This window comes from Eumetopias jubatus, unplaced genomic scaffold, assembly GCF_037043125.1.
Source record: "Eumetopias jubatus isolate StellerSeaLion01/CBP00866 unplaced genomic scaffold, mEumJub1_p1.0 scaffold_4, whole genome shotgun sequence".
Classification (NCBI taxonomy): domain Eukaryota; kingdom Metazoa; phylum Chordata; class Mammalia; order Carnivora; family Otariidae; genus Eumetopias; species Eumetopias jubatus.
This window is the reverse complement of record NW_028274810.1, coordinates 116902956-116918366: the sequence shown is the minus strand read 5'-3', so window position 1 is coordinate 116918366 and position 15411 is coordinate 116902956. Positions and strand designations below refer to the sequence as shown.

General features: G+C 49.6%; 1 protein-coding gene across 1 annotated transcript in view; it reads left to right on the top strand.

Moving 5' to 3' along the window:
* TG (thyroglobulin) overlaps window positions 1-15411 on the top strand; it is a 241234-nt gene that overhangs the window by 30884 nt on the left and 194939 nt on the right. Inside the window, exons 17-21 of the mRNA XM_088022877.1 lie at window positions 866-1078; window positions 2605-2759; window positions 5031-5187; window positions 6634-6858; window positions 13843-13992. Coding sequence (XP_087879003.1) covers window positions 866-1078; window positions 2605-2759; window positions 5031-5187; window positions 6634-6858; window positions 13843-13992 — 900 coding nt within the window. The remainder of the gene's footprint in view (window positions 1-865; window positions 1079-2604; window positions 2760-5030; window positions 5188-6633; window positions 6859-13842; window positions 13993-15411) is intronic.

The following is a 15411-nucleotide window of genomic DNA, read 5'->3' as shown; positions in this document are numbered from 1 at the left end:
AGGAGGCTCAGCAAGGAAATGATTGGGCTGGGGTTTAAAGCCCTGCAGGCTGGCCCCTGAGCCCTCAGGCTGACTCTCCCCATCCCCACAGACACATGCACTTGGTGAGAACCAAATCCCCAGGCCCACGGTCGATTACTGCAAAACTTCGGCCAGATGCCAGTGTTGGTATTAGATAGAAGCCTGGGCTGTGCCCTGGAGGTCAGAATGGGTCATCCTCCAGCTTGGAGGCCCCCAAGTACCCTCGAGTCACATGTGGATCACAACTGTCAAAACCAGACCCATGCATGCAGCTAGGCTGTGCCCGAGAGTCAGATAATTAAAACTCTGGTCGGGTATGAAAGCATCCCACTGAGTGTGTCTGTCCTTTCATTTACTGGTTTGCCCACTTATTTAACATATATTCCCAGAGCTTGTGTTCTGGGGAACAGAGGAGAGGCACCCCCTTTCCTGCCCTGGCTCCATGCGGCAGGGAGACCAGAGTGCAGATGGTAAGTTTGGGAGGATTGGCAACATGGAGGTCCACCCCAGGAGGCCTGAGAGCTCGCTGTGTCCACCTGAGAGAGCCACACAGGGTGTTAGGAAGCAGGAGATGTTGAGCTGATAATGCAGGGTCAAAAAAGGAACCCTCTAGGCAGCTGGGCAGGCAGAGGGAAGGGCTTGGGCTATGCAAGCAGGCTGTGTTCAGGGATGGACGGCCCTGCGGAGGCAGAGGGGCTGGAGGGGACAAGATGGGAGAGGGAAGGGTGAGTCAGTGGGTCCTCAGGGACACTGAGAGCCCACTGCCGTTCAACACGTCGGGGAAGGGGAGAAGTCAGAGCCCCCTTGTGCGGCTGGCTCCCACGGCAGCCCTCTTTCCTTCCAGGCCCCCAGTGCCCGCTGCCGTTCAACAAGTCGGATGTGGCTGGTGGAGTGATCCTGTGTGAGCGAGCCTCGGGTGCAGGAGGGGCCCCCGTCCAGCTGTGTCAGCTGCTGTGCCGCTGGGGCTATCGGAGCGCCCTCTTGCCAGGGCCGCTGGTCTGCAGCCTCGAGAAGGGACGCTGGGTATCCTGGGCACCCCAGCCCCAGGCCTGCCAGCGTGAGTCTGCCCAGCACCCTGCTTCCTCTCGGCTCTCAGGGCTGAACACCTGCATTTTCCCCCGCCCAAGTGCAGCATTTCCACAGTAAGCCAGGTGGCTTCAGGAGCAGGAGAGAGGGCCCAAAGAAGCATGTTCTTCTAGAAGGCACAGATGTGCTTCACAGACTCCTAGGGTTAAGCTTTATTTGGGGCTTCTCTGGAGCAATCTGCTTCTTGGGAGAACTGCCAGCATTATGGGCTCTCCTGGGATCTCTTGGATATAGGAGTATAATCAGGAGGTAGGTGTTCCGATGGCCATATTCGTCACTGTGGTGTTGACAAGTTAGAGCTGTTTGTCTGGCCTCTGAGAGTGACGCTGACTCACGAACCTCTCTCCTGGGTCCGTTTGAGGTTCCATGGCTAATGCCTGGCAGAGCTGGGGCCTGGACCCTCCAGGGGGGCATCAGTTCTGATCGCTGTGGGTCTGGGCCCCCTGAATATCGGCAGAGATCCTCTCTCCTGCTCTCCCACTGAGCCTGCTTGCACGCCCACGAGGCTGGGAGGCAACATTGAGTTCTGAGTGTATCTGCCTTGGCTGAGGCCGGCCATGGTTACTCACAGCCTGGCTGGGCAGGAGAAGATGCTGGGACCCAGTACTGGGTCCACCCAGGGCACTGGGAGGGGTGTCTGAGAGAGAGGGCCAGATCCTGGGACTATCATGAGGCTCTGGGTAGCTGTCAGAAGACGGTATTTGTGGCAAGGGTTTCTAGAATAGAAAATGTTATCCAGAAGGACACCTGGGTGACTCAGTTGGTTAAGCACCTGATGCTTGACTTTGGCTCAGGTCATGATCCCAGGGCGGTGGGATCAAGCCCCACGTTGGGCTCTGCACTGAGCATGGAGTCTACTTAGGATTCTCCCTCTCCCTTTGCCCCTCTCCCCACTAAAAAAATGTTATTCAGAAAAAGCTCAATATGATTTGGACAAATAAATGGTCTGTCCCCTTGATGGTGACAAAGTGTCCTAAGCAGAAATTAAGACCAGGCTAGTCAAGACAGGATCTAGAGCAAGGCACTTGGGAGAAAAGGGGAATGGGTCTTGAGCTCTTAGTGTTGTGTGCAGGGCTGCTGTGTATGACTCTGTAGGTTGTGCCCTGAACAATCTTTGAGTATGTCTTTCATATAGTCTATGGTGTCCCCTCTTAACTGGCAAAATCATATGTAGTGGCCCTGTGTAAATGCAAGATAATATGGAAGATTTTCCAAGAAGAATGTCCAGGACCCCCAAAATGTAGAGCAGCCTGCTTTAGAAGCCAAGGCAGGACTGAGCTTGCCGTGAGGGTGCTAATTTCAGAGACGAGCTATCACGCTAGGGAGTGTTTAGACTCTGAGGAAGATAGTGCAAGATGGTAGTGCTTGTGCGTTCTAAGCTAAATGAAGAAGGGTGATTTTTGCAGAGGAAAAAAAAAAAAACAGAAAAACAAAGTAAAGAAAAGGATCTGAGTGGTCTATTTCCTGTGTCTGCTGACCTCCGCTGCTTGCGTGCAGGGCCCCAGCTGTGGCAGACCCTCCAGACCCGAGGGCAGTTCCAGCTCCGTCTCCCGCCAGGCAAGATGTGCAGCGCGGACTACGCGGGCTTGCGGCTCGCTTTCCAGGTCCTCATATTAGACGAGCTGGTGGCCCGTGGCTTCTGTCAGATCCAGGTATGTGCCTGACCAAATTCTGCATGGCTGGGGGCTTGGACTGGGCTCAGGGTCATGGTGGCAGAGGACCTCAGGGCCCCAGTGAACCTAGGGTTCAACTCTCACTCATTTTACCGATAGGCAAAGTGAGGTTCAGAACGAGAAAGTCCTTTGGCCAAGGCTAATCACATAGTGGCGCCGGTGGAATCCATACTCATCCCTGGCCATTCTTTCTGCATAAAGCTGTTAAATCAGATGTGTGCTGAGCACTCACAATGTGCCAGGCACGGCGTGTTGTTGGCGTGGATTAGCGATTCTCATGAGGATCCTATTATTAGTCCTGTTTTGTGGATGAGGGGCATGAAGCCTGGAGGGTTAACATAATCGTCCAGAGTTACACAGCTAAGGATGTTAGAGCCAGGCTGATGACATGGGAACAGAGCTGTGAACGCCCGCAGATTACTACCACCACCTATGGAGGAAAGCTGGAGGAAGACTGAAATGCCAGGATGTACTCCCTGAACCACTGTGCCAGATGTGCCTTTGACAAACCCACTAGAAGGCATTATGGATCCTCCCTGGAAGGAGGATATTGCATACCAGCAGACAGACCTAGTGCCGTGAATAATCAATATCAGGGTTTTTAGCTCTGTAATAGGCAAAGGCTTCTGTGATTTGAAATCACAAGTATTCACAGAGGGAGTCTTTAAAAGTCCCTCAATTCAGGGCACCTGGGTGGCTCAGTCGGTTAAGCGTCTGACTCTTGATTTTGGCTCAGGGCATGATCTTAGGGTCCTGGGATCGAGCCCCGTGTTGGGCTCTGCGCTCGACGGGGAGTCTGCTTGAGGATTCTCTCCCTCTTTCCTCTGCCCCTCCCCCTGCTCATGTGCGTTCACTTTCTCTCCCTCAAATAAATCTTAAAAAAATGAAAGTCATTCGGTTAAATAAGTTGTTCTGTTCAAAGCTTGGTAACGCATAGAGCAGCTCAGTTTAAACCCCTTATGCTAAGAATTTTGGAGAACATACATTTTCACAAAACCAAATACAGAGAGTCGTGATTCTAAGACATATAGAAACGTAGATTGCCCCCTTTTATCCAAAGAAATGTACTTGACAACACGAGCAGTAATATGTATTAATTATTGAGCCCCAGGCTGTGTTCCTGGCACCAGGCTAGAAGCTCTACTTTCCTGATCTCTAATTATTACAGCATCCTGTCAGCGAGCATCAGTGACCCTTGAGTTGTAACTGTGTTAACTAAAGCCCACTGAGAGTAAGTAAGTTGCCCAGGATTTCACAGAGCTAAGTCCAAGTCCATTTAGACTTTCATTACACCAAACTTGTTCGTTTGTTCCTTCCTTCCTTCATTCTCCCATTTAACAAATGTTTGTGTGCCTATTATAGGCTAGCATGGTTTTAGGCAGTGAGGACTGTCAAAGATAAAACAAAGTCAGACACTAGTTAAATTGGTCAGGACTGATTTTAATCAGTAATATACTAATGCAATAAGGAAAAGGAGTCCAGCATGATCAGGACTCAGCTTTGATTTGTGCCAGGGTAACTGGCCCCTGTGTTCCTCAGAGGGGAAAGGGGGGTAGTAGCGCCTTGTCCTCTGGGGTAGGGTTGAAGGGAGGGTAGAAGGAAGTCGCAGAAGGCATGTTCTGGCACCTGGTGTGGGCTCAGCAAAGTTGGCTCCTGACTCTGTGTTCTTTCTTTCTTTTTTTTTTTTTTGGTGGGGAGGGGGCGCCTGAGTGGCTCAGTCTAAGTGTCTGCCTTCAGCTCAGGTTGTGATCCTGGGATCCTGCAATTGAGTCTAGAGTCAGGCTCTCTGCTCAGCAGGGAGTCTGTTTCTCTCTCTCCCTCTGGTCTTACGCTCTGCTTGTGCTTTCTCTTTTTCTCTCTCTCAAATAAATAACATCTTAAAAAATAGATGGTATTAAGGAGGGCACGTACTGCATGGAGCACTGGGTGTTATACGAAAACAATGGATCGTGGATCACCACATCAAAAACTAATGATGTATTGTATGGTGACATAACATGATAAAATTAAAACAAAATCTATCTATATATTTTTCTTTTTTTGAGAGACGGCATGAGTGGGGAAGGCAGAGGGAGAGAGGGAATCTTAAGCAGTCTCCAAGCCCAACATGGAGCCCAACTCGGGGCTCAATCTCATGACCCCCGAGATCACGACCTGAGCCAAAATCAAAAGTCAGACGTTTAACCGACTGAGCCAACCAGGCGTCCCCGACTTTGTGTTCTTGAACTAAAGGTGTCTGTCTCCATGTAGGCAAAGACTTTTGGGACCCCCGTTTCCATTCCTGTCTGCGACGGATCCACGGTGCAGGTGGAGTGTCTGACCGGGGAGCGTTTAGGAGTGAATGTCACGTGGAAGGTGCAGCTGAAGGATGTCCCACTGGCCTCTCTTCCTGATTTACATGATATTGGTATGTTTGGCCACCCTGTGGCCTTGACGTTATGCAGCTTTTCTGAGGCTCAGTTTCTCCATCAGTCAGTTGGAGCCAGTGACGCCTATAATGCTTTCCCGTGAGGCTCTCGCATGAGAATTATGCCCTGGCCCCCAGAGGAGCCAATTATTAAAACGTATATAAAAATCAATAGCATCCTGCTCATAACTTAGGAGACTCAAATGATATCACCTGATCGCACTTCTGTGGATAGCTTCTAATCCTTCTCTTGGTTTTCTGGGCACAGATGGGGAGACAGATGTGCAGAAGGGGAGGGTGGGGGTTGGCGGACCTGAATTGGTTTGTAATTTACGTTCTGCACACATGCAATGAGAAAACATCTCGGACCACTTACACTATTTAAGCTCACTATTACACTGTGTCAAGCGGGGCAGGTGGGGGATAAATTGAGAGAGTAGAAGGATCCAAGAAGGAGGAGCAGAGTGGACTGTGTGGTAGTGCTGTGAGCCAGTGTAGATGTAATCTGTATTGCTGACCAGGGGGTGGGGAGCCCCCTTTGCTCTCCTACCATCCAGTGGCCAAGTACCCAGGGTCAACGCTGGCTGCAGCTTGACCTCTGTTCTACAAAGGGGAGGCTTCTGGAAAATGCTGCCAGAATGTGACCTCGGAGGGCAGACTGAGTCCCTGTCATGGTGCAGTCCTTGTGGCAATTATATCCCTCTAACAGCATTAGGGATCAGGGGTCCTTCTTCCTCTCGAAAGAGCTTGGAAGATTCAGGTATGTTTGAAGCTGCAAAAGGAGGAGATGTTTATTCCTGGGGTCCATGCTGACAACTGTGGTTTCAGGCCCTGGGCTAGCTTGCCAGAACCTGTTGTAGCGTGAATGCTCATTGTGTGCGGGAATCTGTCCCAGCTCCAGATGTGACACCCTTCTGCTCTCTTCCTAGGAAATACTTAGGGATCAGCAGCTGGGGGCCTCTTCAGTGTTTAACCACTGAGTGGAAGGTCGCGTTGCCTCCTAGAGATGAGACCTTCTCTTTGAGTGGTCCCAGCATACACATTTGTTCTTATAATCTTCACCAACTATAAGAGAGGCATTGTCAGCCCCATTTTGCAGATGGGGAGATGGAGGCTCAGAGATTGTAGCTTGCCAAAGGTTGGGACACCTTACATTAGTGACTGAAGACACAATATCTTGTACCAATGGGGATCATATTGATGCCACAGAAATGACAGGATCCAGAGACCTGGGTTAAAGTCCTAGTCATGTTTCTGCATCCTGTGTAAGCTTGGGCCAATCTGTCCCCTTCTGTAGGCCTCAGTTTCTCCCTCTGTAAAATGAGAAACCAGGCAATGCTTATAACTGCTTTCCGTGCGGACATTCTAGGTGGCTCTGTCCCTTGGTCTCCCCCGGCCCTTGCAGAGAACAGCAGTGACATTTCTGCCTCATCCTGTTTCTTACAGAGGAGGCCTTAGTTGGCAAGGATCTCATTGGACGCTTCACAGATCTGATCCAGAGTGGAGGGTTCCAGCTTCATCTGGATTCCAAGACATTCCCAGCAGACACCTCCATCTACTTCCTTCAAGGAGACCACTTTGGCACCTCTCCCAGGACATGGTTTGGGTGCTTGGAAGGATTCCGCCGAGTCTTGGCTACCGGTGATGCCACTCAGGACCCGCTGGGGTGCGGTAGGTCCACCCCCTCTCCTGGGACTGCTGGTTTCAGACACGTGAGGCTGTGGAAAAGGCCACCAGAGCACTGGAGACAGGTCACTCTGCCCATACAGAGTGGGGAATCACTCATTTGGCTGTTCAGCTAAAACCTTTCAGTCATCCGCCATGTGTGGGCGTGTGGTCATTACCCCATCAGGCAGTAGCTGAGACTAGAGGCACAGGGGACACGACAGAAGTGATTCTTCTTCTTACTTCTTGCCAGGCTTGGACCTTGGGGTCTGGGCTGTGCTGTCTTTGGGGAGAAGGCTGATGTCCGCCCTGCATGCCCGCCGACATTCTTAGTCTGGTTATGGCAATGTGTTGCTCATCACCATGTCCAAATGGCCATTGATCAGCCCAGGGCTTCACCACTCGGGGGAGGTGACTCCTGGCAAAGGTTAACTGGGGCTGTCCTTCCTTGCCCTTCCCCTATGTAGCTTTAGAAGTGGTTTCCTCAAGAACGCAGCTGCAGATTTCTTAAATGGCAGTGGCATGAGTCTCCTTGGCCACCGTCACGGGTCACCACAAACTCTGTGTCCTAAGACAATCCACATTTATCATCACCCAGCTCTGTAGGGTTGAATTTCTAGTCGGGTCTTGGGGGGCTAAAACCATGGTGTCAACAGGGCTGTGTTCCTACTGGAGGGGATCTGTTTCCTTGACTTTTCCAGGGTCTAGATGTTGCCGATATGTCTTGGCTCATGGCTTCCTTCTTTCATCTTTGAAGCCGAAGGCCATAGCTCTCTGAACACTCCCACGGTCACAGCTCCTTCAGACTCTGTCTTACCCTTCCCAGGAAGGGTCACACATAGCTGGGCAATCCAGGACACTGACCCTATCTTTCGGTCAGCTGGTTAGACCCAATTTCCCTTTGCCGTGTAACCTACCATGTTTGTGGCTCCCGCGAATCAGGAGGTGGCTGTCTTTTCTGTGTCCTACTTTCAAGGGCTCGCTCGAGAAGCCTTCCTCCCCCGTGGCATGAGACAGAGGAGCATTGTTGCTGAGCTGCAGAAAGAGAAGATGTTTCTCGGTTATTTATTTTTCCATTATTTATATTGGTTGCAACACAAGAACTACATGGCCTTTCCTCTTGTGAAATCCAGACCAAGTTATAAACTCCACGTTGGATTTAAGATGCAGCTGAATCTTAAAAATAGAAACCCAGAAATGCACCCACCGCCCCATTGCCCGCTAATATTTACGGAGAATTTTGCAGTTTATAATGCACTTTCACAAATATTTACCACTCACGATGTGCCCTGGTGGCACGTCATTCGCCCATTTAACAGATGAAGAGGTTGAGGCTCAGATGAAATCAAATAATGCATCCGTTGTGTCCAGATCAGGGCTGACTCAAAGGAAGGACTTAGGTTCATGAAACCAGTCATCTGGGGGTGCGTAAACCAACGTCCTCTGGGACCAGGGCTCATGCTCTTTCTACCTCACAGAGATGCCCAAATAAAAAGAATAAGAAGTAGGAGCAGGAGTGGAAGGTGCCACCTGCCAGGTGGGGTGAAACAGGGTCAGAGTGATGGAGGTGTTCACAACACCCACCACTGTGTTCTTATACTTACTGGGAAGAGCCCTGGGCTCTTCCTGCCGTGTGTGTTTGTGTGTGTGTGTGTGTGTGTGTGTGTGTGTTGGGGAAGGGTGGTGTATTGGAGGGGTGTATTTGGAGGAGCAGTGGCAAGAATCTGCTTTTATAGTCACCCCAGGTAATGTGGGAAGGGGGTCCAGGACCCCCACCTGAGTGCACGCCCTGGAGCGTGGAGCCCAGAGGAGGAGGGGCAGGAGAGGGAGACAGGTGCTGTTCAGGAGCCAGGTGAGAGACCCTTTACTGGCTCTGCCTTTGCATTTCCTCCCATGGCCTAGCTCCTGCATATAAAATCAAGTGCTGGTCCAGAAATCTGATCCTGAGTTTCTTTCTAGGGAACTTCATTGATGATTAGATTATTATTTCATGTCTAACAAGATGGGTATCCCAGCTTGACAGGGAAGAGGGAGGGAGAAGCCGAGCTAGGAGCACAACAGTATTGGCCGAAGGATGGTAAGCGGTGGGGGCACTGGGGGCCAGAACTCAGGGTGGCAGGGCTTCAGAGTGAGTGGGAATCACAGAGTGGCCTGGAAATGGGACTGAGTAAAAGGTTTTGCCTGGCCTACACTTGCTGTAGGACAAGAGTTGGCAAGCTTGTTCCACAAAGGGCCAGAATGCAAGTGTTTTAGGCTTTGTAGACCATAGAGTTTTTGTCTCAGTGACTTAACTCATCCATTGTAGGGAGAAGAGCATGGCTGTGTTCTAATAAAACTTGATTTGCCAAGCAGAAGGTGAGTTGCACTTGGCCCATGGGCTGGAATTTGCTAATCCTAGCTCTAGACAAACCTATATTCTATTTCTCAGCTGCTGTAGTTTTTTATTGACTCAAAAGAATTTTTGATCATGCCATTCAGCCCTATCTCCTTACTCCAAATAGTTAGAAAGGTCTGGAATGGAATTCACAAAAGCAGCACCGAAAGCTCTGGATTTTCTCCAGTGTCAATGATAATATCTATTTGTTATTGAGTTCCTAGTATGTGCTGGGCCTTGCTAGCATTTCTCTGGTCCAGAGGGTCAGGTATTATTAATCCCATAGTATGGATGAGGGAGCCAGGGACATATAGTTAAGAGGATTAGCAAACTGCTCTTGGAAGCCAGGTGGGTTCAAGTCCTGGCTCCAGCGCCTTCTCAATGTGGGCTCTTGGGACATTGCTTATCCTCACTAAGTGTAATCTGAAAAATAGTGATAATAATATCTATTTCACGGAGGTCGTGGTTTGCACAGCATCGTGTAATCAATGCACGTGTACCCCTTCACACGTGGTGAACTCTCCACAAATGGCCTTGTTGATTGGCCATGCTGAGATCCAAACTCAGCTCTGCTGATTCCAGATGCTTTGTCCTCGGCATCATATATCACTCTTCTCAGCAGGGGGTTCTTAGTGAAATCATGCCCTTGGATTCTTGTATCTATTCTTCTTGGCTCTTTTTTCCTTCTGAGGCATATCTGGAACACCGCTGTGAGGCTACAAGCAGAGCGTTGTCCTGTGGAGATGAAGTGGGGTTTCTGTGTGTCATCTCAGGGGGGCTTATCTGTATGATCCCCCCCGGAGGGCAGTGACTTGGGGGTGAGTGGGAATGTAAGCACGTAGGCATGGCAGCTTCCATCCAGGGAATGGAGAGCACAGGGAGGTAGGGGCTTTGTTTGTAGCTTTGAAGGGGTCAGTTATGTTCACCCTCTCACCTCAAGGCCAACCATGTGGCTTCCCTTCAGAATGACCTGCTGGCAGCCTTCATACCAGTTTGGTCCATTAAGGAGAATCTCAGAGAAATTGTCTGGATTTCCCATTTTCCATTCTGGACAGCGTTAACTTTCACTCATTCACTACAAGTTCTTTTAAAAGAGCTAGTTCTCCATGTTTTTTTTTTTCCCCAAAGTAAGATGTTACATCTTGTTTCCTCCCTCCTCCCTCCCTCCCTTCTTCCCATCTACGCGTGTACCCATCCATCCAAGCCTTCAAAGCATAATTATGTGTTAAACACCAGGTTACATACTTAGGCAGGCCAAGGTCATAGCTCCGCTTTCAAAGAACTCACAGTCTGGTTGGGGAAGAGATAAATGAAAAGCCAGCTAAATGTCAACGTCAAAGTCTTTGACATCGCGGTCAGGGTGGTCAGGGAAGGCTTGCTGGGGTAGCAGGGTCGGCATGAAGTCTTGAAAGGCACTTTGGAATCGCTGCTCAGGTAAGAACAGACAAGTGGTGTGTGTGTGTGTGTGTGTGTGTGTGTGTGTGTGTGTGTGTGTGTGTGTGTGCGTGCACCCGTGCTGAGGGTACTACAGTGCTGAAGGGCATTCCGGAAGTGGAGATTGGTGCAGGGAGTCATGAAGGTGTGGCTGTAAGGGGACAGTGCAGGTGGCTTATATGGCTGGAGAGTGGGGTGTGTGGGGATATGGCAGGAGGCGCGCGCAGAGAGATAAGCAGGAGCCAGGGTGGGAGCAGCCTGGGGTCCGCCAGGGGTGGCCTGCAGGGGGTGCCGGGGGAGGATTTCACGTTGGAGGGTGACAGGACTGGGTATGGGGTTGAGCAGAGCAGGCTGAGGGGTGAAGGACTCTTATCCTTCTTCTCAGGTGTTTTTCTTCAGCAGAGACGTGTCTGTCATTGTTGGGGGCCCATGGGGACGGGTTGTCAGGAGTGATAGCATGACCTGGAAGTTTTGACGCTCTCAAACTCAAATCGGCCAAATTGTCTCATTTTGTGAAGGAGGGAATTGAGACCAAAGGGGTTTCTGATGAGTTTGTGGGGGCAGTTAATTGATGGATAAGCGCCAACCTGTTGCTGTGGACAGAGGGGGTCTTTGAGAGCCAGCACCTGCCCGGGGAGGGGTGAGGATAGGAAGCCTCCACCTCATGCTGACTTACACAGGGCTCCTGTGGGTGGGAAGGCTTTGACAGCACAGGTGGAGAGAAATAGGGCACAGGTTCCCGGCGCATAGTCTCAAGGCCTACCAATTACTGAGCTTGCGACAAAAGTTCCCGCTCTCTTCTTCAGCCCCTCCACCCTTCGGCCCTTCCACACATTGGGTTTGGAAGCAGGACACCTCGAGCTGGCAGAAAAGGCTTTGTTTTCCTTCAGCAATGAATTTGGAGACTACTTGAAAAAATAGTCACAGTCCTGGGGTTAAAATACTCGAGATGATCAGTGACCTGACTCATAGGAGTAATGAAACCCCACTCTTTGAGGGAGGGTATTAATTCCTCAGGGCAGACCGGAAAACACATTGCTCAGTTTCCAAGCTGTGCTCGAGTTTCTGATTTACTCAGATGTGCCGAGTGTGCGTGCACACTGAGGTAGCTGTGGTTAAATCAACAGTGGCTCCACGTCCCACACGTCCATGCTTGCTTCTTTGTCAAGCGAAGGTGGTTGCACTGGTGGCAGGAGAGAAGGCTTTGGTTTGCAGGGAATGGGGCTCACATTCCACCTCTTTCACCTCACCTCCTGGTCTGCCTTGACTTTGAGCCCCAGCTGTCTCCAGTCTAGAAAGAGGATGGTACCTTCCCCATAGGACCTTGAGATGACACATTGAAACAGTCTGACACCATGCTTGGCATAGCCTCTAATTTTACTTCTCCCCTGCCCTTTGCAGAAAAGTGTGCCAGGGAGTCATGCATGCATGTCCCAAGGCTCAGCCTCCTCATCTGCGAAATGAGGTGAAAATACTAACTCACGGGCACGCTGTGGTCATGTCCATGAAGCACACAGCAGGGTGCCAGGCACAGAGAAAGTATCCTAAGAGTGGACAAGCTTCCAGCCCCCACCTTCACTGGGGAACAGCTCACTTCTTCTGGAAGTCATTTGGCAATCTCTTGGGAACACAACCCAGCACCAAGAAAGAAAGAAGAAAGAACCTCCTTTTCCCTCCCCTTCTCTGAGCCCTTAGACTCAGTGTGGGCCAAGTTCATGTACTTTTCTCAGAGCAGAGCTCCCGGACCCTAACTTGGAACTCTTATGAGATAGGCATCTCTCCAGTTAGAGTTTCTGGTTTCTCAGCCCATGTCATATTAGAGGAAGCAAATTAGGAAAGACTGGGTGTCAGAGGGATAGAAAGCTCCGAAAATATGCAGATTAACAAGGTAGCACTGGGAGGCGAGGGGTGAGGCCAGTGAGGTATCTAGCGGGCAAGATGCACGGAGGCCTCGCTCTCAGGGTCACACTTGGTATTTCTGAGGAAATCAGAAACCCAACAACCCGACAGTGAAAGCCTCCATAAGTCCTGCGCCCCAGGCATCTCACCTCACCATGGTCCCAGATCTGAGCGATGCCATTGATGACCAACCAATAGGGAGAGGCCACACGAGTCAAAGGTGATGGTGCTAAATTGTTGAGATTGTCTAGTTTGGGCAGAATGGGTACTGAGGCTGGCTCCAAGGAAGGACTCCCTCAAGTATAAAAATAATACTGGGTGGGGGGGATGGGTTAAGTAGGTGATGGGGATTAAGGAGTGCACGTGTCGTGATAAGTCCTGGGCGATGCAGGGATGAGCCGAATCACAATACTGTACACCTGAAACGAATATAACACTGAATGTTAACTAACTGGAATTAAAATAAAAACTTAAAAAATTATGACCATTTACTGAGCACACATCAGAGTCTGGCATGATGACCTGTGCCTTTTGTACATCATCACCGCATTCTCATGGGATGACATTATTACCACTGCATTCCCATGAGAGGAGAAAATGGAGCCTCCAAGAAGTCCAAAGTCATTTAGGTATAGTGGGGAGAGGGACTTGAGCCAGTCTGGCTGACCCTAAAGTCTGTTCCCCCAGCTGGGCTCCGCCATGCCCCTCACTTACGACAGCATTCCCATGGTGACCGAGGGACGGGCCCTCACTTTTCAGGTTGTTCTCTGACCTTGCCTCATGCCATTCTTCCCTTTGTCTATTAAGCTCTATCTTCATAGGTGGCTTTCTCTGGCTTTTTCCTTTCCATTCCTTAAAATAATCCAAATTCATTCCTACCCTAGAACTTTTGTCTTTGTGGTTCCCTCTGCTTGGAATTCTCCTCGCCTAGTTCTTTGCCTGGGGTGCTCCCCATCATTTGGTGTTAAGTGTCACCTTTCTGAGGGCTTCCTCACTAACATGCTGTCCTCTCTTGCCTCACTTTACCCATATCTAAAGTTCTGTTCAACACCCCTTATCCTACTTGCTTGTCAGCTCCTGGAGAGCAGGAACCTTGTCTACGGTTCCCACAGCTTAGCCTTGATTGTGGGAGCCTGGCATGTAGCAGATTCTCAATGGGTACTGGTTAAGTAACTGAGCTCTTGTGCTGCTGTTGGGATTTAGCATACCCTGTGTGTTCTGAGGTTACAACTACAAAGCAAGAGTCTTCTCTTTAACATCATTTTTCTGTTTATCTCTTCTAGTTAAGTGTCCTGAAGGAAGCTATTTTCAGAAGGAGATTTGTATTCCCTGTCCTGTTGGATTCTACCAAGAACAGGCAGGGAGCACGGCCTGCGTCCCATGTCCCATGGGCAGAACGACCATTTCCCCTGGGGCTTTCAGCCACGTGCACTGTAAGTTCTGCAGGGTCCTGGTGTGAAAAAGAAACTCTACAATGCAATGGGGACATAGCAGAGAGGCTCAAAACCTCAGAACTATTGAAATTTGGGGGCAGAACATTCCTTTTGGGGACTGCCCCATGCATGGCAGGATGTTTATTTAGCAACATCACTAACCCTTACCTATTATGTGTCAGTAGCACACCCTCCCCCTAAGTTGTAACAATCAAACTTTTCTCCAGACATTGCTGAGTGTCTCTTCAGTGGGGCACACAATTGCCCACCATGGAGAACCATTGGTTAGAGAGCAAAATAATCAAAGGGGCCCAACCTCTGAATGCGTGTGCTCTGCCAGGATCTAGGCCAGATGTTTTTACCTATGTTAGCTCGTTAAATCCCATCAAACCCCCCTCTGTGTAAATATCATTAGCCCAACTTTTACAGATAAGAAGGCTAAGGCTCAGAGCAGTAATTTAACCAAAGTCACTCAACTAGTAGGTGACGTAGCTGGTTTGATCTTGGCATTGTCTGATTCTGAAACTTCTGATTTTTGTAAGTCAACTTTATCAGATTGAGAAATGGAAGATATTTTCCACCCACAGTCATTACAAGTATATAACTCATATTCCCTTTCTGGCCCGACAAATTTGTCAGGACGGAGTGTACCTGTGGCCTTCCCCTATGTCATGTGATTTCACTTGGCCTACTTACTTGATAGTCACCTGGGTATTGTTGGGTTTTTCCTAGCAAGGACCCACAACTTGACTTGTTGCGTACATCTTTCCATGTCAGTCTGAAATCATGTTAACGTGAAGCAAACCATCAATGCTTTAAATCTGAATAGATTTTAGAATTTTAAAATAATTCATCCAAAGAGATCAGGTCACCTTCTCTGGTAAGTTTCCTTAGGAGAGCAGTGGTAATAGTGTGATAATTCTAAGAAAGCCAAAGGGATTTCATAGGCCAGGAGTCTGATACTCCTCCTGGAGATTAAACTCTTCACCAGGAATGCGGAGTGTCCCTGACATCTAGACGTCACCCTCAGCTTGCACACATTGATTCAGTCACAGGTTTGAGATGCCTTGCAGTGTTATCACACTTCTGGAGGAAAGCTTTTTGGTTTTTGTTTTTGTTTTTTTTTTTTAAAGATTTTATTTATTTATTTATTTGAGAGAGGAGAGAGAAGACATGAGCAGGGGGAGGAGCAGAGAGAGAGAGGGACAAGCAGACTCCACGCTGAGCCCAACGTGGGGCTCGATCCCATTACCCTGAGATTGTGACCTGAGCTGAAGTCAGACACTTAACCAACTGAGCCACCTGGGCGCCTCAGAGGAATGCTTTCTTAAAAAGGGATCAATGCAAAGTACTGATCCTTGTTTCTGGGGTGGCTGTGGAGGGGTGCTACAGAAATGGCAGGGACCCAAGGGGGAGCCT